The sequence below is a fragment of the Taudactylus pleione genome, unplaced genomic scaffold, assembly GCF_031769625.1.
Source record: "Taudactylus pleione unplaced genomic scaffold, aTauple2 ptg000607l, whole genome shotgun sequence".
NCBI lineage: Eukaryota > Metazoa > Chordata > Amphibia > Anura > Myobatrachidae > Taudactylus > Taudactylus pleione.
In genome coordinates this window covers 1359395-1386412 of record NW_028285009.1, presented here as the reverse complement: position 1 = coordinate 1386412, position 27018 = coordinate 1359395, and the positions used below count along the sequence as shown (strand labels likewise).

Sequence of the window (27018 nt, the reverse complement as noted above, 5' to 3'; positions counted from 1 at the left end):
GCCCTAATGGCTGCCTCTGACTGGGAGGGCATGCTGACACTTGCAGTCCTACCACATGCTGCCTCCAGAGAACATACGGCTGGCATGCAAGGAGTGGGACTGGTACAGTTTACCAGTAGCTGCTGAGCTCAGCAGTAGCAGCACACCATGTGACCAAGCAGGTCCCGCCCATCGTGCGTTGTCATAGCGCCCGCACCGCCCAGCACCTGGGCGGCGGAAGTGACGTCAGGCAGAGTGAAGCACTTCCTGTGTGGGCAGTCGGTGGAGGTAGAACGGCTGCGGCGGTGATTGGAGACACCTCCCTCCAGGACCCTGCGGCGCAGCTGGGCGTTGGACGGAGGTTGGTCCCGGCTAGGTGAGGCTGGGAGTCGGGGTGCGGCTGGTTGATGCGCATGAGGTGCATAAACAACAGGGGTGCATGTGAGTAGGAACCGTTGGGACCATGGGTACGGCTACACGGACGGCGCTGGCTGGGGTTAGAGGAGGAAGGATCTGGGCCTGCACAGAGCGGAGATCTAAGGGGTGAGGTATACTTGTGAAAGAGAGATTAAAAATCGGGATCCAGTGGGGGAGGGGGAATCACATTCACAGGAGGGAGACATGGGGGGAGCTGTGTGTCCCTGCATCACAGGGTTTGTAGCTTGCACATTCCAGGGCTCCATTATATCATTGTATCACTGTGCAGCTGATGTCTCCAGGGATGGGGTGCTATGGATGTATGAGGTGCTGGTGCCTCCAGGGATGGGGTGCTATGGATGTATGAGGTGCTGGTGCCTCCCGGAATTGGGGACTATGGGTATATGAGGTGCTGGGGCCCCCAGGGATGATGGGGCTATGGATGTATGAGGAATTGTTGCTCCCAGGGATGGGGTACTATGAATGTATGGTGTGCCATGGTGTATGCAGAACTGGTACACTCAGGGATGGGGGCTATGGGTTTGAGGAGCAGGTGACTCCAGGGATGGGTTGCTATGGGTGCGTGAGGAGTTGGTGCTCTCAGGGATGGGTTGTTATGGGTGTATGAGGCGCTGTTATTCTCAGGGTTAAGCAAGGAGCTGGCGCTTCCAGAGATAGGGTCCTGTGGGTGTATGAGTCGGTGAGCTCTGGGATGGAGCTCTGTGGGTGTATAAGGAGTCTGCGAGCTCAGGGATGGGAGCTATAGTTATATGAGGAGTGGGGTAGAATCTAACCTGAAGGGGTAGTGTACAGGGAATCAAGGATTTCTGGGACTTGCCTTGAAAGGTGTTTGAGAGAAGGGGAATCAAGGTTTATTGGACTAACCTGAAGGGACAGGAAATCAGTTTTTAAGCACTAACAGGAACCGACATTGCAGGCAGGCACGCATGGAGGGGGGGGGGGGGGCTTCTGAGTAGCCAGAAATTCCCCCCCCACCGATCACTAATTGTAGTGCGGTTTGCACTAACAAACACCCGGGCATTGGGTAGTACCCGGCGGCGGTGTGTTTATTTTTTGAAGCCAATGAAAGACACTCTCTCATTGGCTGCTGCATGTATATGTAACGGACACTGACACTGCATAGGGTGGGGGGGGCACTGTGTAGAGGGAGTGCTACTGGGGGCACTGTGTAGAGGGAGTGCTACTGGGGGCACTGTGTAGAGGGAGTGCTACTGGGGGCACTGTGTAGAGGGAGTGCTACTGGGGGCACTGTGTAGAGGGAGTGCTACTGGGGGCACTGTGTAGAGGGAGTGCTACTGGGGGCACTGTGTAGAGGGAGTGCTACTGGGGGCACTGTGTAGAGGGAGTGCTACTGGGGGCACTGTGTAGAGGGAGTGCTACTGGGGGCACTGTGTAGAGGGGGTGCTACTGGGGGCACTGTGTAGAGGGGGTGCTACTGGGGGCACTGTGTAGAGGGGGTGCTACTGGGGGCACTGTGTAGAGGGGGTGCTACTGGGGGCACTGTGTAGAGGGGGTGCTACTGGGGGCACTGTGTAGAGGGGGTGCTACTGGGGGCACTGTGTAGAGGGGGTGCTACTGGGGGCACTGTGTAGAGGGGGTGCTACTGGGGGCACTGTGTAGAGGGGGTGCTACTGGGGGCACTGTGTAGAGGGGGTGCTACTGGGGGCACTCATATGGGGGGGTGCTACTGGGGGCACTGCATAAGGGGGCGACTGCTACTGGTGGCACTGCATAAGGGGGCGACTGCTACTGGTGGCACTGCATAAGGGGGCGACTGCTACTGGTGGCACTGCATAAGGGGGCGACTGCTACTGGTGGCACTGCATAAGGGGGCGACTGCTACTGGTGGCACTGCATAAGGGGGCGACTGCTACTGGTGGCACTGCATAAGGGGGCAACTACTACTAGGGGCACTGCAAAGTGATAGAGGTGTGTGTCTGTGTCGTCAGTGTGTTTGTGTACCCCATCATAGGCTGAGTGGTATATATTACCATATTGGTCCTAAATCCTGTGTAAGCTCTGTCTGTCTGTATCTATTTATTTGTGGCTAGATGTTTTTTCATTGGTTCGGTAACCAAGGATTTGGAAACCACCCCATCGCCCGTCAAAATCTTGCGCTTGCCACTGCATTGGACCTGTGCTTTCAGCGACTGATGAGGACTGACAGGATAATAGTTTTCGGGGACTAAAAAGGAGGGACATAGGATCATGTTTTTTCGAGGGGAATAACTGGAATGGGAGCAGGGAATTGGGGGTTTACCAGGACAAAGTAAGGGGCCTGGTGTTGAATTATTCGTTATGTGGCAGAGCAGGCCCAGTTAGACCGTTGCTTGTAAAGTGTCATTTCCTTATGCGCAGGTAAATATCTGCTCATGTATTACACTAAAAGTAGTGATCAATATATCGCTCTTATAAACGCATTTACAATATGTGACTGGAAATAAGCATCAGTCCTATAAATGCAGCGTGATGAAGATTTGTGGTCTGCACAGTACTAATATTGCCATCTGCATTGTAAGTGTGTCCGATCCCTATTCATCCATAAATCTCAGCCTCCTAAATGGGTTGTCGCTCAGTGCTGGCAGGAGAGGCGGCCTGCTGACTGTACCCTTCTGGTGTTTGATCATCATCTGCGGATCACAATAATTGGCCTCCGAAGGATTTCGCTTTTTAGCCCAAATAACTGAATCAATATGTGCGAGGGTACTTTATACTGTGAATAGACTTGCTGTACATACTGTAGAGTACAATGATCACTGGATATATTGTTAGATAAAAAACAAAACCTCTGGCGCTTCTCATATCAACTGTATATGTAATTCACAAAATAAGTGATAATAAAAAGAAATTTAATTTATAAAACAATTGTATTCCTATTAAGCATAAAACTGGTAAATACCGGTACATATAACATGAGACAGTGCAATACTAAATATATTGAGTATATTAGATACGCCTCTGAGCATTTTACTCTGTATATACTAGATCAAATGTATCTAAGATACATATGCAAATGATGGAATATGGTAATCGTCTTCAAATGAATAAACTCATCTGGGGTGTAGTCCGCTTTCAATAATACTGAATCGTCAGTGAAAAAATGGAACAGTCTCACCGTTCTAGACTGAATCCGGTGGTAGCTCCGTTGATGGAGGTAGTTTGCCGGCAAACTTCGGGGACCAATGACGCACTGCAAGCGTTTCTTCTCCCCCTCTCACGATCATCTACGCGTTTCACCTATGTAAATAGGCTTCCTCAGGAAGACTATTACCATATTCCATCATTTGCATATGTATTTTAGATACATTTGATCTAGTATATACAGAGTAAAACGCTCAGAGGCGGAAAAGCACATGAAGGAAGAGGGCCCTGCTCGTGGGAGCTTACAGCACCCGACTTTGAGCCGAGCCGCGTTAAGTTAACGTGGCCTTGACTTAACGCTGACTTCGCCTGTTTTGTAGGCGTTTAAGTATCGCAGCCGTTCAGGCTTTACCCCGTATTCAATTTCAAATTACGCGTAAACGGCACCCGGCGATACTGTAACAAGCGGAGAGTACTGTCATTTTGGGGGAAATCAGCCTGACAACCCCCATGTCAGAGCATCATTTGAGGGGTCACTATGGTACCCCCCGATTTGGCTCGCTGAAGGTATTTGGTGTTTTTAAATGGGCTCAATAACTGCTAATTAGCGTTTTTCTATACGTGATGCACAATAATATTTAGTAGTATTTTTTGCAGAAAATAAATTATCCCAGCAAATTTGGGATATTTGAAAATAGGGGTCAGCATACTTAAAGTTGAAAAAAATCGTGAAAAATCCACCCGCCGCAAACACATACAATCCAAAAAACACTTGGGGCATACTTGGGGAGCCCCCCAGAGTCAAGTTCGCTAGTTTTTAAGTTTGTACCCAACATTTTTTTCGCCCCCTTTTTCAAAGTCAATTTTTGGAGTGTCCTTAAGTTTTTTTAAAAACTTTTTTTTTACACAGATTACCTTTGGGGGACTGTCTGAAGGCTGCACGGGGGTTCCTGCAGCGTTGCACCCAAAAACCCCAATTCTGCACTTTTTTTCCGCCTGCCATTCATAGGCAATACTTTATCGCCTATTACATTGCATTGAGGCGGAAAGTCTTTCAAATTGAATACGGGGTAAAACCAAAACAGGCGATAACTTATCGTGGATCCGGACTTAACGCTTCAAATTGAATACGGGCCTTTGGCGTCTCTTTACTAAATTCAAGTTTGCGCCCTTGTTCTAAATCGACGCGTTTTTAGTACTTGTTCCTTTAATGCTGACATGTCCCACTGAAATACTCTGTGCTGCAGTGAATAAAGCTGTAACAACCATGCGCTTGCCTAGTTGGCTGTACTGTACTCTTACTGTTATATTAAACTTTATTTCTGATTAGTTGTGCACCTTTTTATTTATAGCGGAGGCGAGGTTAACGGTCACATGAGAACATTTTGTGGCATAGGCCCTGATTGTAAAGCGCAGGGTAATGTGCTAGCACTATACAACTCCCATGGTCCCGCTGCTCTGTAGAAGCAACAACAGTTTTTCGCTTCTAATTGAATACGTCCCTAAGTAGTAGTATAAGGGGATTCCATGCCTGGGGACACCCAATTGTTCAGAAGTTTCTCATTCCTAAGAATACATCAACTCCCCCGATCATGACACTAAACAGGTTGACTATTCCCAAAAAAAACATTGAATCCCCACTGATTTGCAGCTTTTGGGGCAAACACTAGTGATGTCAGTGGGAGTGATTTTGGCTCTGATAGAGCCAAAATCACTCCAGAGCTTGCGGTTGAAAACCTCAACCGCAGGCTCCGGCTCGCAATTTCGATGGTCGCGATGGTCACGACCATCGCGGCCATCACAATGCACGCTCGTATAGCCTGTGGGTGGTGACCCACAGCTATACGAGCGTCCAGGAGGACGCTCCATTTTCATGGAGCCCGGCCCTCATTCAGAGCGTGCGCTCTGCTTAGAGCGTACGGCTCTGAATGAGGGCCTTAGGTTCTTATTGGTGAGATCTGCCGCTATTTGCTAAAACTAATATGTATACAGTGTTCTCCCCAGGCTGTTTTTTTGCGGGTGCACCACCCGGCACATTGGGAGCCTGCAAGTGGGGACAGTATCTGGGAGCTGTGTAATAAGGACCAGATCCTACAGACTTTGCAGCTTTTTCATAGTCAGACGACTGGGCTTCTAATAAGAAAAGGAGATTTAATATATAAAATGTTATTTCAAGTTTAAATAATTATAAGGTCATGGTATAAAACCTTTTATCATTGCTATTATTAAGGCCCCCACCCAGCTACTTCTTGATGCCACCTTGGGGAGAACACTGGTGTAGTAGTAACCTTCCCTGCAGACTTACCAAGGCCCATTCTAATTAACAGAGCTTTTTTGCTTTGTGAATGCTCCTTAAGGCCCATATTTAATTTGGAGCGAAAAGTCAATTGCCGGACTTTTCGCCGTCATCGCTGGTTTTGGGTGTGAAAAAGTACCGCACTCGTCCCGGCTTATCCCCGTATTCATATTACAAATCGACGAAAACAGGACCTGGCAGAACGGAAATTACCAAAAAGTTCTGTTGGTTTTGGGGAAATTAGCCTGTCACTCCCTAAAAGATGCTCTGACATGTTGGTTCACTATGGGTACCCCCGAATAGCCCTCCTAAAGGTATGTGGGGTCTTTAAACTGTCTCAATAGGTGCTGTTTTGCCATTTTAAGAAGGTGGTGAAGAATAGCATTGAGGAGTTTTTTTGTTAAAATAAGATGTCCCATCAAATTTGGGGTACATGAAAATGAGTATTAGCATATGTTGAAGTTGCTAATGTGAAGTTTTTTAAAAACTTAAAAAAAACACCTGCAATCACCTGGGGCATACTTGGGGACCCCCCTGGAGTCTATTTTGCTAGTTTAAGTTTGTCCCCCAGCTTTGTTTTGTTTTTTTGCCCCCAAAACGAACTTACGTTTTTGGGGTGTCTAAAGGTACTTTTTAAACAATTTTGACACTCATTACCTTTAGGGACCTGTCCAAGGGCTGCAGGGTAGTTTTGGGAAGTCTGCACCTCAAAACCTCCATTCTTCACTTTTTCTCGCCACCTATTCATAGGTACTTTTTCGCCGGTTCTGATGCATTGACTTTTCGCACCGGCAAAAAGTCGGACTAATTGAATACGGGGACAAGTGAAATCGCCGAAACTGACTTTTCGCTTCTAATTGAATACGTCCCTAAGTAGTAGTATAAGGGGATTCCATGCCTGGGGACACCCAATTGTTCAGAAGTTTCTCATTCCTAAGAATACATCAACTCCCCCGATCATGACACTAAACAGGTTGACTATTCCCAAAAAAAACATTGAATCCCCACTGATTTGCAGCTTTTGGGGCAAACATGTATGTGCCAGGGAAGGCTTGAGATGGGGCATATAATGCAATAAGGCCTTCTCCAATTGTTCATAATATCCGGCAAGCTGTATGATCCTGTTGGAGGAAGGATCGATTCATGTACTGAGAAAAATCATGTCATTCTAAATGTGCCAAAAAAAATTCTGGGAAGAGCAAATTTTTAATGTGTGTGTGTGTGTATTACATTGGAAATCAGTCTAACCCAGTGTTGGCTAACCTTGACACTCAAGCTGTTATGGAACTACATAACCCAGCATGCACTGCTACAGTTTTGCTATTAGGGCATGCTAAAACTGTGGCAGGGCATGCTGGGATATATAGTTCCACAACAGCTGGAGTGTCAAGGTTAGCCAACACTGGTCTAACCTGTAATTAGACAAATTCAAAATGTAATTGGGCATTCTTAGGATGTGTATCAGGGGTGTATTTATAATAAGTCCAGGGGGCGCACACCTGCACCCATATTTAGTTTATACCTATCTGCAGAGCAGCAATAATATATAGGGAAAATGCTGTCCATGTACCAAAGCCACAAACTGCTTCACCAGTGAGCCCGTCGGAGGAGATGGCTGCAAACCAGCGGCCGTCTGTACACTTCTCACTTTCTCCACTTGAATTATCACAGTTGCTCGTAAATTTCCATGCTCTGAAATAAATGCGAATATCCCCCTGTATTCAGGATCGGACACATCTATGCCACTGCACTGCCCCTATCCATCTGCTTGTGAAAGTAGCCGCCATCATTCTCAGCACCCATTGGCACCAGTCCTTTCCTTGGTGCAAGATATTTGTCCGACATTAGACTGATCTCTGCATGCAGGTAACTAAATAACTCGCAGTTCCACCAACACACCCTTCAGGATGCGGTCATAATCCTGACTGCGGGGATTCTGGCGTTCAGAATGCCTTTGCCGGAATCCAGAATGCTGGCGCAGGCATCCTGACTGCCAGATCCCGAACTTAAGTAGAAGGGTTAGGTTTAGGGGTTAAGCACTAAGGGGGAGGGTTAGGGTGTGGGGAGGGGGAGGTTAGGTTTAGGCATAGGGGAGAGAGGGGAAGGGTTAGTATACTGACCGGACAGGTATCTGTATCCTTACCCTGTCTGGTTGCCGGCGTTGGGATTCTGACCGCCGGGATCTAGAGTTCTGGCAACCCGTACCCAACCCCACATGCAAACTTCTACAACTCTGTATTGCCTATAACTACTCTAAGTTGCGTGTGCATGCTCTGGCAAGATTCATTCATAGTCGGACTTGCATGCAACTCAGAATTGGGTCCAAATGTTTTCTACTACCGGTGATTAATATCTTATACATCAGTCAGGATTGGATGTTATCTGCTCGCACAGAGATCAGTGGCCTGTTTGGTCTATCTGACAATCCTATTACTCGATAAATGCCCTGGTCATTCATTCTAACAGTGACCAACAGGGAGCTTATCATTCTACCTCCTACGCTTTAACCTCTGCTGTGTTCTCCTGGTGTTACTCATGTTTCTCCTCCTTTTATCCCCAGGATACAGAAGCAAATGGGTGCCAGACAGCAGCAGCTCGTCCTGATGTGAAGGGGGCATGCACAGGATTTTGTAGCTGTACTAGTGACCTCCCCCACCCCGATGGTAAAATGTCTGTAGATATGAACAGTCAAGGCTCAGACAGCAATGAGGACTATGACCCTAATTGTGAGGAGGATGAGGATGAGGAAGATGACGAACCAGGCGACATAGAAGATTATTACATCGGGGTCGCTAATGATGTGGAGCAGCAAGGAGCAGACTCGTTTGACCCAGAGGAGTATCAGTTTACCTGCCTCACCTACAGGGAATCGGAGAGTGCGCTCAACGAGCAGATGGCAAGCTTGGCATCCTTGGTGAAGGTGAGACGCGATTTATGGAGCCGGTTGGATGTATATTTCGTGAGCTCTGTCATCTAGTCTTGCAGGAACCCTGGCAGGTGTGACGCGGCCATTGCCCCAGTGTCACAAGTGAATGACTGGGCTTCATATTCCTTTTTATCGGTATAGATTCAGCCTAGAAAATGCTGTGCGCTGTATGTGAGGGGTACATAATGTGTCAGGGCTGGTCTTTAGTTTTACACCAATTATGTCAGTCAAAGCTTGGTCACCGTTTCTCTATCTTGAAGTTATATGACTTGCGCTAATAATCACTTGACGTCTACAGTGAAGCAATGGTAACAGCCATGGTGTGATATGTCATGCATCATTGCCTTATCGTAACTTGCTTAAAGAGCCTCCACTAATTCAGTTTAATTGAAGCAACGTGCAGTTCTGGAAGTGGCGCATTGCGTCCTGCCAGGATTGCAAGTTTCCATAGAGGGAAAACTTGCAATGACCGCATAACCGTAATTGGTTGATTTGTGCGCATGTCTGGTGCTTCCTGCAGAATTGAAACACCCCCCCACCTTTGACCGCTAAATTGAGACTTTAGTTTGGGAACACAGTGCCTTTTTCTAAACTGAATTTGATTGCTTCAATTAGTAAAGTCTGTGGTTAGACAAGAACACACTGGATAAATGGACCTCAGGAGTGCCAAAAGGTGTTGGCTTTGGCTGATGCCCATCAAAAGCTATTTACATATATTAATAAACAGGTGTGCTAAACTGCTTTGGGGTTTTTGTGTTAGAGAACAGTACAGGAAGATCTTGCAAACCCTATGTTTATATAGCACTGGGGAAGGGAACTTGAGGTTTTCCCAAAGAGACTAGCGGCAAATCACATGAGTGTGTACAGGAAAGACGGGGATTGTGTGTGGTGTGGGAAGGGGGCATTGGCTATTGTGTCCCTGCATGGCTAAGAGCTCCTTATGTGTAATAGCAGAGAGGGGTAACCTCTTGTCTGTGAGGGTGCCATGTGCACTTTAGGGTCGCTGAAGCAATGAGTGGATGGGTTTGTGGTTTTTATACGTTAAAAAGGGGATTAAGTAGAAGATGAAGGTAATGGTTGTAAATTCTAAAAATAAAACTAAATAAAATACATCGACTCTCTCCGGCCAATTTAACTGGAGGCGATGTTCCACCAAACATCCCGCGCATATTACTGTAAGCCTCAGTGGGATGTAAGAAACAAAATCTAGCATTGTTGGCTGGTGACGATGAGTAGTTCTGGGACAGCCTGTCCCCGGCCAAGCGCGCTGATTAAATTGACACCTACATTTGAGATAAAACATGGTAATAAAATAAGACTGAGTAATAACAAGCATACTAGGAGGGCCCTGCTCCGCTGGCTTACGTTGTATAGGAAACAGGAGGGGGTTCCAGTCAATAGATCATATAAAAAAGGTTGACAATGTCTAGATAGTCACCCAATGGTAGACGGGTCAATAGGTCGGCACACAAGGTCAACATGGATGAAAATAGACTGGTACAAAAAGTTGACGGTCAAAAGTTTGACACTGTAATGGTCAACACTGTTGTATGTTTTTTTTTTTAGGATTAGTCCCTTCCTGGAGGGTTAGGCACCAAGGGGAGGGTTAGGGTGAAGATTAGGGTTAGAAAAAAAAACATTTCGACCATTTCGGTGTCGACCTTTTGACCCTGTCGACCGTTTTGTACCTGTCCATCTTCGTCTGTCGCATTTGTGTGCGTCGTTCTATAGACTGTCTACCATGTGGGGTCTCTTTAGACAGACATTGTCTATCTTTAGTGGAAGAAAACCCTGATGCAGAGCTGGAAGGTTATCCTGTAGTGGTCTCTGTAAATCGAGGTCCAGCCAAATGTGGCCCAGGTGTCGTCCTGTAGTAATGTCACCTCTGGGGTTCTGCTCGTTTATCATGGTTAGAGCGTAAAGTCCTGGTAACTGTGTAGTAAATGGGCTTCATTCTAGCACCTGTCGCAACCCGCACAGTTCCACTTTCCTGCCTGGGCTGTTGCTCTCTGCTCTGGTGCTCCTAGCACACATCTGTATGTCAGACGTTTGTTGCATCAACTGAGTGTGCTAGAAGCACCAGAGCAGAGAGCGACACCCCAGGCAGGAAAGAGGAACTGCACGGGTTGTGACAGATGCAGGGTGCTAGATTGAACACTAAGTAAAGCCAATCCAATTGGACATTTTATTCTTCTAGGCCAGTTTAGAAAATGGTAACATCTGGGCAATTGCAGAATATTTTTCATAAATGTCCATCACTCTATTCTAAAACTGTGTAGCTAAAAGCTATTCCAGACCATGGGAAAATAGTTCTGAGCAGATTCCCATTAGAAGGAAGCTGGCAGATTGTCGCAGTTTCGGCATTCGCCTAGACCTGTGTGATCCAGTACCTGCATATAATCACTTTAGGATCCTATCCCGGAGTGGGTACATACATTGTTACACTGCCACCTGCAGGAGGAAACACCGGTGTTGGATGGAATGTAAACTCTTGAGACTGGCGCTTCTGTATCTCCTGTTCTACTAGTTTAGTGGTAGGCAACGTGTGACACTCCAGATGTGGTGGAACTACACATACCAGCATTCCCTCCTACACTTGACCTAACAGCAAAACTGTGACAGGACAGTTCCACGGCAGCTGGAGTGCCACACGTTGCCTACCCATGTGCTAGAGGAAAGTGTGTCTGCTAGATGGGCATCTCTCTCCTCATGTACCCTACATTAGGGGAGACCCCCTGCAGGAGTGACTTGGAAAGGTTTGCCTGGCACCAGAGGTTGAGCAAACCAGGAGCGCTGTAGTTTTAGTAGCCATCTGTAATTACGTTAAGTTTTCCTTGACGCTCAAGGTTATTCTTAAAGGACCACTAAAATTGTTATTGTGCTGCTATAAGGCTCCCTATAGCACCCACCAGTGTATGTGAATGGGACTGTACCATGACAGACCTCTGTATAATCATGGCCTTGTGTTAGATACCTTTAGATCTCTGGTTAGAAATAATGACAAAATCAAAACAGCTAGGACCTCACAGTTCATCCTTTGTTGAGATCACAAACGTCTTATAAATATATTTGCAAAGTAAAAAGTTTCTATCCCCTGCATATTACCCCCTCTTACACCATAATGACTGTGCATAGGGGTGCTATACACGCTGTTTGGACATGCATTAGAAGAATATAAACACTCTGTAAACTTCTCTCCGTCTCCCTGAGTGTATGAGGAGGATTATGAAAGTGGAGAAATGTTTTGTATATAAACGACAAGGAACTAAGGGCCTGATTCAGACCCGGTCGCAAGCGCTGAGCGCTCGCAACCGGGTCGATGTTTGCCCACTGGGCATGCGCACGACGGAGCCGGCTCTGTGTGCGCATGCCGAAGACCCGGCTAGCGACGGGTGCTCCGTCGCTCCGGGTCTCGCACCAAAGGGGGCGAGCTGTCGATGGTGATTGACAGCTCGCACCGTTTGGTAGGCGTGGCTGGCCAAACAAAGACGTTCCCGAAGGAACGCCTGCCGTTTGGGGGCGGCCCCACTGACATCACCAGTGATGTCAGTGGGAGAGCTTCCGGCTGTATTAGAGCCAGAAGCTCTCTGGGGCTTGCGGCCACGAGACCCAACCACAAGGGTCTCGTCACAAGCCCGATGGTCGTGATGGTCTTGACCATCAACCTGGTCGCTCGCAATAGCTGTGGGTGGGCAGCTATGTGAGCAGCCAGGAGGCCGCACAAAGAAAAAAAAAAAAAACGCCCAGATTCAGAGCGAGTGCTCTTTCAGAGTGTCCGTCTCTGAATCAGGGCCTAAGTATTTACATTTCTGGGACGTAACTAAAGTGACTTGTAAGTGCCCATAACCCAAATCATTGGTGCTATGATTTTGCTTCTGTTTGTTTTGTAAAATGAAAATGAATAAAACTCCCATCCTCTGCAGTATGTGTATGTGGAGGAATGACATTATTCCATGAATCTCTTTGTATAGCTGCAGTGTTTTTGCTTGTGACGTTCTCTCATATGTTAAGGTGTAGCTAGTATCAAGTATCACCCTCCCCCCTGACCTTCCCTGCTTGTAGCCTAACCCCTCCAGTCGGTGCCTAAACTGAACGCTCCTTCCTTCGTGCCTAAACCTAGCCCCCCTCAGGGATAGGCACTAACGCCCCCCCCCCCCCCCCCCCCAACCTACACTCCCTAAACCAACCAAACCACCCCACCCCCGCAGCTAACGCTGAGGGCGCTCCAAACTTGCTTCGTTCGGGCACGCGTCCTTCAGTGTTCCGGCATCAGTATTAAGATAGGCGTCACCTATCTTAAGTCCCTTGACGGGATTTCACTGTCTGTACTGAGACCGGCAGCATCGCGGCCGTCTGTCTCATAACTACATCTCCTCCCCAAGATCAGGTATTTTGGTACACAGACCTATGGGGGATCCAAACACACATGTGATTTCTGGGCTACCGTAAGTGCGGTATATTCGCGCATCTGCTTGCTGCGTGACCTGACTCATGACTGATCAAATCGACCCCTAACAGTGCATTGTTCTGATTACCTCCCAGAGGGGGCAATCTTTCTTGGCCTAACAAATGTAATGTTAGTACACCGTATTGTACATCGCATCGTCCCATCTGCCCTGAACCCACCCGATGGAGAGATGCGATCAGTCCATTATGAATTGGGAGTACACACTATACAGCGTCCTATATATCGTATAGTGTGTACCCAGCCTTGGGGTTGACGCTTGAACAGAAAAAAAAAAAGAGCAACATCGCATCTCTATGGGCTGTGAAGGAAAATCTGAGGCTTATGGCTGCACGTTACCAGGGAATATGTTGACCGCTCGTGGCCACCGCTGCTATTGGCTCCTTCATTTTCCCTTTTAAAAGTTTTACTAAAAGCTACAATATTGCCTGGGAGGCTCAGATGTGCTGTTTGCAATGGGATGCAGCTAGGACGCACCAGGAGACTGTGCTGATTAATTTTATACGTGACCCTTTTATATCTTTGTGCGGCTGAGTTTGTAAATGGAACTTGGCGTGGGAAAAAGCTGAATCGTAGCATTTTGTGTGCTGGTTCAGAGACTCAGTCGCACACGGATATACAAGTGTCGCATATAATCCGCATAGTCCTGGTGTGTCCTAGTCGCTTCACATTGCCACTAAAACGCATTTTCAGCAAACAGATGTGAACCAGATGCCCGGGGCGCTCACGGGACTGGCGTGCCGAGAGGGGCTTTTTGACGCGACTGCAGCCAACGCGTGAGAACACATCTGTCCTGCTTAATGTAAATGTTACTTTAGAGCTTTTAAAGGGTTAATGTGAAGTCTGATGGCTGATAAGACCATCTCTGCATGTCTGTGGATCTGTCTTGCTCATCAGTCTTTGGGGTCTATTAACTAAGCAGTGTTAGGAGACAGTGAAATGTGATAAAGTGCCAGCCAATCAGCTCCCAACTGTCATTTCACGGGTTGTGTTTGAAACATGATAGTTGGGAGCTGATTGGCTGGCACCTTATCACTTTCCACTCTGTCTCCTAACACTGCTTAGTAACTAGACCCCTTTGTCTAGTCCTAGAACCCTTGTACCACAGATGGCAAAAACCTGACCCTTGACTGTATCGTAGTCACACTGACACCCTGTATCAGAGCCACATTTTTGCTGCAGGATTCCCACAGATGCTCATTGTCCTAATTTGCAACACTGTTGCCTGACAAGAAACAGGGACTTCTGCTATGCTGTGCGCTTCTACCTAAGGGTGAAGGGGTGGGGGGTGTTTTTTTTTTTTTTTTTTTTAAGTGAATCCAGCTAGAAATTCTACTTAGGAATAACACGTTCCATTGCAGGGGAGTAAACGTAAACTCCGTACACTGATTTTAGAGGAGGGATTCTTGCCTTAACTCAACTCTAAATCTGAGTGTTAGAGTAAAGTTGCTCATTATTTGGGCGCTACAAGTAAAATGTATTAAAGAATTAATATGTCCGCACTTGTTATGTAAATGAGCAGCTCTGTAAAATAAAGTTTTGTCTAGAATGCTACAGGTACAAGTAAGCGGTATTTTCCCTACATGGAAGGTCCTTTGCACCTACTTACAGAAAGTAGTGTTTCCACAATGGGCCCATTCAGCTTAATGAGTGGAGGCTCCTAAGTGAGAGACCATTATTAACAACAGGACTCGATGAGCCAGTGCCCTGGTAGTCCAGACGGCAAGGATCGGGTTGGCTGGGACAAGGATAGCGCAAGGTGTGGACCAATAGGCTGGAGGGCCCTGCTTGTGAGCTCTTACAGACTAGGGGAGTGAATTGGTGTAAGAAGTGATGTGGAAGGAGAACAGAGAGTTGGAAGTTAAGAGTGTGATTAGGGCCGGTGGGCTTTAATGAACAGGTATGCATTCCGGACACGTTTGGATGCCTGCAGGCTAGTAGACAGTCTGATAGTGCAGGGAGTGCGTTCCAGAGGAGGAGAGCAGCACGGAAAAAGTCTTGCATGCAGGATTGGGAGGAGGTAATCTGTGTAGAGGCCAGACGAGGAAGAGCAGTGCGGAAGTGTGGATTGAATTGAGGTTTGTGATGTAGGAAATGGGGGAGATAATCTATACGAGGCAAGGTGATAATCGGAGAAAGGAGTATGTACTGAGATGAGGCCTGAGATATAGGACTAGGGGGACATAATCAGTATGGAATCGGTATGAAATACCGCCTTCCCTCTGGCCGGCAGTTCAAATCCTGGGAGCTGCCGGCCGACAGAAGCAGAGATCCCGAAGCTTGACAGCGCTGGAAATCCTGATCGTCCGCAGGTAAGTACAAACTAACCTAACCCTCCTTAGGGGTGCCTAACTCTAACCTCCCCCCCCCACCAAGTGTCTAAACCTAATCCCCCCTGTAAGTGCCTAACCCTAAGTCGTCGTCCCCCCGTCCCCCCCCCGGGGTGGGTGCCTACCCCTAGATATAGACGCCTGTCATTTAACCCTCGCCAGGATAAAGCAGTCGGGAAGCCGGCTGTCGGGATGAAGACAGCCGGTTTCCTGATGGCATCCCATCAGTACGGGGCGAGGCGATTAATCTGAGAAAGGAGTATGTACTGAGATATAGGAGTAGGGGGAGATAATCGGTACGAGGCAAGGCGATAATCGGAGAAAGGAATATGTCCTGAGATGAGGTCTGAGATATAGGAGTAGGGGGAGATAATCGGTACGAGGCAAGGCGATAATCGGAGAAAGGAATATGTCCTGAGATGAGGTCTGAGATATAGGAGTAGGGGGAGAAAATCGGTACGAGGCAAGGCGATAATTGGAGAAAGGAGTATGTACTAAGATGCGGTTGGAGATGTAGGTGGCGGAAGCGTGTATACTGAATTATATAGGGGGATTGGAGCCAGTGACTCAGAGTGATGGGATAGGAAGATGAGATGAGCAGCAGCATGGAGAATAAATGGGAGAACGGAAGCCCAGAGAATGGTCGGACCTATAAATGGCCCAGAGAATGGTCGGACCTATAAATGGCCCAGAGAATGGTCGGACCTATAAAGGGCCCAGAGAATGGTCGGACCTATAAAGGGCCCAGAGAATGGTCGGACCTATAAAGGGCTGGCACACTTATAGCTGGGTGTACATTTGTTACAGCCTAAGTAAGAAGCCATCGCCCTACAATATTACTGCATGTCTGATCTCTGTGTAATGTGGCTATACAATAACTTTCCTATGTAGACCAGACATCTGTAAAGCCAACTGAATGTCGCTCAGCCACCGGCTTCTTGTCTCTGTGCCTTTCCTTTATCATATAAGCAGAAATATTAATAATTTAACCAAATCGACACAATCTTACCTGAAAGATGCAAATGCGATGGCACAATAACAGCGGTAACCGGAGAAGGAAATCCCTACTCTCTGCAGATTATATAGCCATACAACGCTGTTTGATCTGACGGATAACTAATTATAGGCCGGGGATACTGCAGAGACACAAATATACATAAGGAGCACAAAGGAATTAATAACTTTCCTGCATGAGCCCTCTAAAGGCTACAGCCCATGACACGGAGTTCATTCTAATTCACTGTATTTTTAGTTTATCACATTTCTTTTTCTTTTGTTTATTATTGCTTGTTACAGATCACCATGTGTTCCTGTTATATTGCTGGGTGCCGGTCAGTATTATACACATACCCAGGTCCTTCTAGCAGTGACTTATTGCTGCTCCTTTGTATAGATCCAGAACTATATACAGTGGTGTCATACAGGCACCGTGTAGGGAAATTGCAGACAGGGCCATGTTGTATGGAACGCCCTGATGTAAACACATACCAGTATGAAGAACAGGCCGGTAGTACAGCTGCCATGTGACTGCATCATGTGTTGCTGATGGTGGAAGGTGGAGCCTCTGTTACCAACCCCAGCTCTACTTCCTGGATATCTGTGTTACTTTTTTTTTTTTGGGAAGGGGGGGGGCATAAAAGGAGAACGCCTACCGGCGACAAGGTGATCAGCGCCTAGGGCCCATTGATGCGTGTGGGGAGCGAAGGCTGGCCTGTCTGCTCCTATCCCACAGTACAGCTTCTGTGGCACAAATTGCTGGCTAGCAGTGGCGGATCTTACCTAGAGGCTGCAGGCCCCCCAGTTAAATCCTCCACTGTTCAGGTGTGAGGTGGCTTCCTATTGGAAGCACCACCTGCCAGTCACACTGAAGACAGGGAGCCAGGGGGAGGTGTCTCCCCCTGGTGGGACTGCCAACCCGGGCTGCGATCAGCAGAGAGCTGCTTTCAGTGGAAGCCACTGCTCTGCCTTTAGTGCAGGGCTTCTCGGGGCTGCAACCAATGCGGGTGTGGTATTAGATAGACAGTAATTAGTTAGACAACGTCTAGATAGACACCAGATGTTAGACAGTTAATAGTTAGACGAGGATAAAAGTTCGACACAGACAAAAGTCAGACTCACTATAGTTAGACAGGTACACAAGGTCGACATAAAAAATTTGTCGCCCGGTTTTGTGTTGACCATTTTAATTTTTTTTATTTTTTTTTGCCCTAATATTCACCTGAACCCTCTCCTTGGTGCCTTACCCTAACTGTCTTGGTAAGTGCGTAACCCTAACCCTCCAGTAAGTGCCTAACCCTTAACTTAAACCTAATAATAAAAAAAGAAAAAAAAAAAGTGTCGACCGTTTGTACCTGTCGAACTTTCATGTCTAACTTTAGTGAGTCTGACTTTTTTTTTCAGCGTCGAACGTTTATGCCTGTCTAACTATTGACTGTCTAACATCTGGTGTCTATCTAATTACTGTCTATCTATAGTCTGGAACCTGTGCCTTGGTTACCTGGGGAAGAGATGGCACCAGGATGTACTATGACAAGCCATTGGAGACAGTCTGTTGTTCTGGGAAACCATGGATCCTAGCATTCATATGGATGTTACTATGACGCGTAACACCTCCTAAAACATTTTTGCAGTACACCCCTTCATAGCAACGGTATTCCCTGATGGCAGAGGCCTGTTTCAGCACCATAATGCGACCTGCCATCTGAAATGATGGAGCCCAGGACACCCCCCTTACAACTCCAGGCTCTTACCTTAGTTACCTCACGCTACTTATGTTCTGGCTGCTGCTCAGCTCTTCAGGGTATCTAGACACTACCATCCTCACCCGCTGCACTGTGCAGCTCCTCATTCAGCAGCGCGGTGTGACGTTATGGCGCCGCGCCGGCTAACAAGAAAAACTGTATTGCACTAATTAAAAGGCGAAGTGGGAGGACGGCTGGGTGAGACGTGACCCCACGAGTCACTTTAATTGCCGGGTAGTGGTGGTAGGAGCGGATGGCACTCACTTATAAGATAATAGCAGCTTGGTGGTACTAGGAGCGGGCAGGAGGGCACTGTTAGGAGGCGGAGCGAGAGGGTGTCCCTGGGCTTGTGTGGTGGTGGGGGGTAGGAGTGGGCTAAACCCCCCCCCCCCCCATCCCAAGTATCCGGGCCTGAAACTCCAGTCCCCCCATGATGGCAGCCCTGCCTGCCACACTGCAAATATTGTTCAGGAGAGATACAAGGAACATGACACAGAATTCAAGGTGTTGACTTGGCCTCCCTCCAAATTCCCCAGATCTCCATTCGATCGAGCGTCTGTGGGAGGTGCTGGAATACCAATCCGAGCCATTGACTCCCCACCTCGCACCTTACAGGACTTAAAGGAGATCTGCTGCTAACGTCTTGGTGCCAGGTACCACAGGGCACCAGCAGAGGTTTAGTGTAGCCTACGCCTCGTTGGGTCAGAGCTGTGTTGGCTTCACGAGGGGGACCTACATAATATAGGGCAGGTGGTTTTAATGTGCTATGGTCTGATCTATATGTATCTATACAAGCTGTTGCATACTATGAAGACCCACCTGCTCTAGTGTTACTGCATAATTGTAAGTTTTTTTTTTTTTTGTTTGTTTTTTTAAATCTTGTTAATCGTACATTAGCTACACAGCTGCGGTATTGTACATGGCTGTAATGTTTGTGTTCTCATCCCTTCCCTAGGTATCTCATTCTGTGGCAAAACTCATCTTAGTTCACTTTCATTGGCAAGTCTCAGAAATATTAGAACGGTAAGTGTTTCCTTCCTCTTATATCCCATACGCTGTTTTGGCTTTCACGCCCTACTTCATTATAATACATGCCGTTACAGGTGCCTCAGTCAGTCCTGCGTTTTACCTTGTACAGCGACATTTTCCCATATTGACAGATTTTAGAACTTTATTTTTGTTACGGAATCCGTACTTCCCATGCCTTGAATCGTATACTCGCTAAATGATGTGGCCTATGAGGTCTGCAGACAGCTCTGAATAGGAAAACCGAATCTGTTCTGTGACTGCAGGTCTAGACTTGTGTTCTGTCCAATCTGGACACTGACCTAAAGATGTGGGAGGAGCTTCTGCTGTCTGCAGTGGAGTTAGGACCTCATTCAGAGGTGCCCGCAAAAAGCGAGCACTCGCACTGAATACGGGCGGCAGTTTTTTTTATTTTTTAATCCAGGCTCCTGGCCGCTCGCTAATCTGTGGGTGACCTTGTGGTAAGGTCTCGTCTGCTGCAAGCCCCAGAGCAGGAAGCTCACTACTGACATCACGAGTGATGTCAGTAGGGCCGCCCACAAACGGCTGGCGTTCCAGCCACCCCCTCTCCGGGGCGAGTTGTCGATCAACATCGAAAGCCACCGCGGGTGAGTGAATTTCTCACTTTTTTAAGGTCCTTAGTGCGTGTTCCGGGCTGCATTGGGATGTCAGGGTAACACTGAACAGTACATTGGACCTTTTATGGCCTATGTCAGAATAAGTCAGTTTTGGGGGGGGGGCCTGCCGTGGTGGCAGCTGTGTAGCCATCAGCTGGAAGTCTCTGCCCTTGGGGTGTATTATTTTTTTTGGGGGGCGGGTCAGACATGCATGATTTCCATAACAGTCCTTCTATTACGTTGCTGCTCTTTACAAGGGGTCCACGCCTTATAAAGGATAACTTTCTCCCCACATACCTGTAGCCCTGATGTCATTGTTTTTCTGTCTTCTAGGCATAAACTGAATTCTGCACAGTTATTAGTTGACGCCAGGGTGCAGCCATTATCGTTTAAACATGTGAGTGTTTTGTATACATTTCTGACTTTCTGTTGTAAATCACAACCTTGTCCTGTTTAAGGACTTAAATTTTTTTTTTTTTTTTTTTTTACATTTTAAAGTGCACGTGCCACCTACACGCGGGCACTGTTTGCGTTGCGCCCATATTCATGAGAATGCAGTTTCTCGATGTACTGGGTGCCAGTGACGTCACTAGAGCCCTTTCTGTCTCCGTGATGTCACTGGTCCATAGTGGCTTTATTACTGCAAATACTAAACCAGTGCACACAGTGGCTGCCTCTTCTGTGTTAGTGATGTGAACTGCGTGGGTGGCACAGTGGTTAGAATCGCTGCCTCAGTGCTGCTGCTGTGGGTGTGGTTGCAGTCAGAACTCTATCTGTGTGCAGTTTGTATGTTCTCCCGGTGTACTCTGGGTGTCCCAGCTTAATGCCATCATTCCAGCAACCTACTAGGAGGTTAATTGGCATCTGACACAATTTAACCTTGTGTATGTACAACTGGTACATAATTCACACCATGGGTATTCAACTTGCGGTCCTCCAGGTGCTGAGGAACTACACCTCCCAGCATGCCCTGCTACAAGTTTGCTATTAGAGTATGCTAAAATTGTCAGGGCATGCTGGGATGTGTAGTTCTGCAGTAGCTGGTGGGCCGCTTGTTTAATACCCCTGATTAAGACTGTATGCTCTCATGTAGCAGATACTGATGTATATTTTATGCATTTGTGCAACTACAATGGGGAAATTCATCTTTTAAGGATTATTATGCTACAGGAAAATGGGCCGCGTACTAAAAACAATGGAGAATTGCAACAAATCCCATAGTGTTAGTGGCTTAGATGACCCCATCACTGGTCCTCTTTCTGGGTTCACTATTGTTATATCTCGAGAACAGTCCCACTCAGTGTGTAAATCTATAGCTGTCCTTGGCACCCTGTTGTAATGAAGATGCCGCCATGTCCGAGCGTCAGATGTCCGTGACGCACATCACACGTAGCGCGTGATGCTGTGTAATACTGTGCATACATAAGGTTTGTTTTTATGCACATTTATATATTACACAAACAAGGGAAGCTCGCTTAAACAAAAACTTTATGTGAGCGCGTTAAACAATTGTTTTTGATCTTAAAGTATTTAATGAAGCCACTTGTTTAGAAGTGGAATTATTCGTAGGGAGTAGTGTGAGTATCCTAGATGCATTCTGTGTAACCACAAATCTCTAGTACAGGACACATACACGTCGTACACACATACTGTACACCAGTGATTCCCAACCTCTGTCCTCAAGGCACACTAATGGTGCGTACATACTAGATGATATGCTCCCTGAACGATGTCGTCTAATGTGTCCCCGGCAGGGTGTGGCCAATGTCGTTCATGACATTGAGCACACCAGCTGAACGATATTAACGATATCGTTCAGCGCCGGGCTCTCTCCCCCATTCCCCAACATGCAGCAACCTAACGACATCGTCAGGTTGGCCTGCATGTTAACTCGAACGATGATGACCAACGACCCGCGGGAACGCGCGTCGTCGTTATCGTTCATCGTGTTTGTGTTAAAAATGGACGATAAAGTGGACGACTGAACGATAACTATATCGTTCAGTCGTCCACTTTAATCGCCCAGTGTGTACGCACCTTAACAGTACTGGTATTAGTGATATCCATGCTTAACCACAGATGGTTAAATCAAAATACCTAAGGTAATAATTAAGTCACCTGTGCTCAACTATGGCTATCCTTAAAACCTGGACTGTTAGTGTGCCTTGAGGACCGTGGTTGGGAACCCCTGCTGTACACACACACATACACGTTGTACACACATAGGCCTTCATTCAGAGGCGGCCGTACGGTCTACGGCCGCCTCGATGTTTGTCTAGTGCGCATGCGCACGAGGGAGCCAGCTCCTTCGTGCGCATGCGTGAGACCCGCTACGACCGACAGCGCCGGTCGTAGCGGGTCTCTTTTCAAAGGGGGCGAGCTGTCGATGTTGATTGACAGCTCGCCCCATTTGGAAGGCGGGCTGGGGGGGTGGCAGCCCAAACGGAGGCGTTCGCATGGGAACGCCTGCCGTTTGGTGGAGGCCCCACTGACATCACTAGTGATGTCAGTGGAGAGCTTCCGGCTCTGACAGAGCCAGAAGCTTTCCGGGGCTTACGACAAGTGAGACCCTACCCTAGGGTCTCATCGTAGGCCCCGATGGTCGCGATGGTCAATGACCAGCGCGACCATCACCCTTGCGGTCGTTAGAGCTGTCTAACGACCGAAAAAGAAGCGGGCGGTCAGGATGCAAGCGGCCGCCCAGTTTCTGAGCGACCGCTTGCATCCTCCGACCGCCTCTGAATGAGGCCCATACTGTGGACATTTATGGGGGGGGGGGGGAGATACCTGTAATTGCTAAATAAATGCTGCAACCTATAGCAACAAATAATTGTCATGTTTGCTTACAGCTCATATAAAATTGAGAGCCTTTTCGTTACAGTACATGTTTTGCTAAGTTACTTGCACTCTGCCTCCAGCTAACGTTTCTGCCTCTGCGTTTATACAGCTGGGTTGGGTGCAAAGAGAGAACAGTAACCACCACCTCATCCTCCTCTATAGTTTAAAAGGATTTAGCAGCCAGGTTTTTACAGCACCTATGGTTTTGAGTTGGAGTTGTCGGACATTTGCATTCCAGCTCTACATCTCCCTAAATGTGCCCTTGAATTGCCTTCTATCCATCATGATGATAACCGTGCCTCTGTCCCTGTCCCCAGGTTATGGCACATTGCGCCCATCACTGCGCGGTCTGCATGCAGTTTGTCCGGAAGGAAAACCTGCTGTGTCTGCCCTGTCAGCACCAGTTCTGCCGCAGCTGTTGGGAGCAGCACTGCACAGTCCTGGTGAAGGACGGGGCTGGCGTTGGTAAGTCCATTGCACAAGAAGCCGACCGGCTGCGCTTTCAACATATTGTTCTGGAACATTTTGACCTGATCGGTTCTAGGTCATTAACCATGTGTTCTCTCCTCAGGGATCTCCTGCATGGCCCAGGAATGCTTACTCCGAGCGCCAGAAGATTTTGTTTTTCCTTTACTGCCTAACGAGGAACTAAAAGACAAATACAAACGCTATCTCTTCAGGGACTATGTAGAGGTATTTCTGAACTTAAGTGGAAGGGGAAACTCTATCTAAATGTGTCTTATTGTAGGGCTGGATAGTGTTTACAGCCAGTATCACAGTTGTGGAGACCCCTGGCCTGATTCCCCCACGGCTGCATTAGCAATGCGGATATGTAACTATATGGACGTTTTCTTGTGCACGCATTGTTCTGCCCCACGGTTCTCTGTTCACCAATACAGCCATCTTCACTATTATCGGCACGGACGCCTATTCTATGGTGGGTGCAAGAGATCAGTCTGATATAGACGTTCCCTGTGTTTGTCTACTCGGCACCTGTAAACACCCATTTCATCTATGGCGAGAGAGGGCTCAGATCCGTGCAACTCAGAATAACCTGGAGATGTAAAGATTGGTATTTTCACTACAGCGCATGCATAGTTTGCTAATATTCCTGTGGCTACATACAATCTTGAGTGTAATTTACAGCTAGCCGCCTCCCCCTTCATTTGCATAGCGTAAAACCGCCACCTTGTTTGCCCATTAAGACATGTCTGCAAAATACCCATTGTTGAGGCAGCCTTTTGGTGCACCAAACTGGTGGACATGAGAATGCAGATTATGAGTGGGAGGTACCTTAGGAGACGCGAGGCACTCAGTGATGCGACTTAGCTTTTGGCATAGTTGATAAGGGGATATGATAGTCCAGCACCCAAAATGATTGCCTTTTAATGTGTGAAGACTGCCCCATTTTAAAGAACAGGCTATACAATAATCCCTACATGTCATAACCTATAGTTAACATGATACCGCTTTACCACGAAAAACCGAGCTCTAACCCAGGACACTCGGCACCAGTTGGAGCTGGTTTGACACCTTTCATACTGGCGGCTTGACCCGGGTTATTCTAGGGTCCAGCCGTTCACACCAGACCCTGGTTTTCTGGCATTACAGTGAACGATTTGGAGATGTCCTCTTCGAGCGCTACTGAAGTCAGCCAATCTGCTCGGTATGAGGCATGACCCTGGTTTACACCACAACGTTAGCCGGGTCCTTCCCAGGTTAGACCCTGATAGCTAGCATGGTCGGATTCCCGGGTCACTTGGTCCAAGTTATTTAAGGACTCGAGCCACAACCCGGGTAGCCCCGGCAATAACTTAAGTTATTTGGGCAGTGGAAATGGAGTATTACTGTATTATCTGGGGGCACAGATATAGTTTGTGGTGTAGAGGGCGCTGTATGTGGAGCAGGCACTTCAAACTGAAAACTAGTTCATTGGGTGCCGCATCCCAGAATACATCACTCCATCAATCAGACTTTAGTATTACCTTTGTGCTCATGGAGAGGACGCTGATCTGCAGGAGAAGCTTTGTACATTGTTTTGTTTTTATTTTAAGCTTTTAGATCTTAATTCGTTTATCAGGAGGAGGATATTTTAATTTTCTTGTTACTACTTTAACAAAAAATGTTCCCTAAACAAATCATCAGACTCTGATACCTGAACCCCACATGCATTTTCAATTGATATGTTTTTTAATAAAAAAGCGACTATACTTACCCCTGCCTCGTATGACAACATCATTTGACGTTTGCAATTTGTCCTATTGGATGAAATTGTGTCATCTTGGTTGTAGACCTGATCTGCTTCCCTCCATGTGAGATATAGGACCTTATTATCCCCTGCCAGTGATGCATCTTATAAAATCAACAGACTGATGAATAAAACATTTACAGCGGGCAGCTATAGCAGTATCTGCAATCTATAAGAGGTTTTATACAGCGACGTATAAAGCTATGGGAGATTGCGAATAGCTTCTGAATAATGCATTACTCAGTCCTTTAATACACAGCAAGATAACAGCGTGACTGTAAAATGTCATTAAAGAAGCAAAACTGCATTCCGTACGCTGCATTTACTGTGACTTGTCTAGATAATTCCCTTCATCTGCCCCCCGCTGTTTTGTAGCCTTGTCCGATCTCTCCACCCCGCCCTCCTTTCTTTCTTGAATTAGTGAAAGTTCTCACCTATGTGTTACTGAGTCAGCATCTGTGTATTTATACGCTTGGTGTGAGTGATGGGTCTCGTGCCGTGATTTAGGACTACACTTATACATGCTATATAGGGGTTGGGTACGGATGCCGGCGGGCAGAATCCCGACACCCGTATACCAACAGGGTTAGGATACTGACACCTGGTGGTAAGTATCGTCTCCCTACCATTAAATCAAATCTACCCCTCCCTCCTCACACCCTAATCCTTCTCCTAACCCCCAATATTTACCATCTGGATGCAGGTTTCTAGCTGGTGTTGGGATTACGGTGCTGGCATCTTGACAGCTGGGATTTAAACCACATCCTGCCATACACTGTACCCTATATACCCGGATACATGACTGATTTCTGTTTCTAGGGGCTCGAACACAAATCTGCACACCTAATTGAGTTGACCCCTTTGTGCTGTAGATCAATACATTGAGTGTTTTTTTAATTTCTCTCCCTCAGAGCCACTACCAGCTACAGCTGTGCCCCGGTGCTGACTGCCCAATGGTCATACAGGTTCAAGAGCCAAAGGCTCGCCGAGTGCAGTGCAACAGATGCAGCGAGGTCTTCTGGTGAGTGGTTGCCGAGACGTACGGGAATGTAATACATGCAGATGTGTTGGTTATGATTTCACCCCCTCGCCTGTACAGATGGATGCTATGTTATGGGCTTTCTTGTAGATGACTGGGTGCCACCGTCTTTGCCAAGCCTTTAGGGAGGGGGTTAATCCCACGTCATTGCCAGGCGCCAATCTGCGCCTTGTAAATAATTCCTCATTGGTTCATAGAGTTGTAGCAGAGAAATTTCATTTATTAAACTCTTCCAGGATTGGCAGGGTTTGTCGACATTCGTAATGTCGACAATTATACTATAGTGTCCATTGTCGGCATGCACTGCGTGTCGACATGTCCGTTGTGTCTACATGTACAACAATGACCGTTGACATTATGAACGACATTGATATACAGTTGACTTGTTCACCAGGTTAACACTTATAACGTTGACCCGAACGCTTGTATTGGTGACAATTTTAAGCATGTTGACACCGTATGTGACCATGGTAAAATTTGACATTCTGGTGTCGACGTGAGTCTGTTTAGTCCTTGCTGACATACTGGATGCATACCGCTCTTCATTGTCCGCCAGTAAAGAGGGGTTATGTTTAGCTTATATCCTCAGGGGCAGCTGTTACTCAGTGCAGGGGGCACCGGGGGAAAGAAAACACTTGTTCTAGGTATGTGCCACCTTCAAAGTAATGGTGCTCTCTGTGCCAACATACTGGTACCAGCTCTGTGCCAAGACATTCTATACCAGAAGTTCCCAAACTTGGTCCTCAAGGCACCCGAACAGTCCAGGTTTAAAGGATAACCATGCTTGGGCACAGGTGACTTCATTAGCACCTCAGTCAATTTAATTTAACCAATCTGTGTTCAATCATGAATATCCTTAAAACCTGGACCATTGGGGTGACTTGAGGACCGAATTTGGGAACCTGTGTTCTATACAGTTAGTGTACGTTGGTGATTCTGCACCTGCCCGATATTCCACATGTATCTGTACCCTGTGCCTTGCCACCCTCTCCCG

At 47.2% G+C, this 27018-nt stretch overlaps 1 protein-coding gene across 4 annotated transcripts in view; it reads left to right on the top strand.

Annotated features, from left to right (window-relative positions):
- The first annotated feature begins 211 nt into the window (after positions 1 to 211).
- The window catches only part of ARIH2 (ariadne RBR E3 ubiquitin protein ligase 2), a 39606-nt gene continuing 12799 nt past the window's right edge, over positions 212 to 27018 (top strand). Inside the window, exons 1-7 of one of the 4 annotated variants that reach the window (XM_088454009.1) lie at positions 212 to 340; positions 8355 to 8714; positions 19212 to 19279; positions 20233 to 20296; positions 23055 to 23202; positions 23309 to 23430; positions 25897 to 26006. In XM_088454009.1, the coding sequence (XP_088310135.1) occupies positions 8463 to 8714; positions 19212 to 19279; positions 20233 to 20296; positions 23055 to 23202; positions 23309 to 23430; positions 25897 to 26006 (764 nt within the window). In that variant the 5' untranslated portion in view covers positions 212 to 340; positions 8355 to 8462. Of the gene's footprint in view, positions 421 to 494; positions 523 to 8354; positions 8715 to 19211; positions 19280 to 20232; positions 20297 to 23054; positions 23203 to 23308; positions 23431 to 25896; positions 26007 to 27018 lie in introns of those variants that run through there. The other 3 variants (XM_088454008.1, XM_088454010.1, XM_088454011.1) reach the window with 3 other exon arrangements.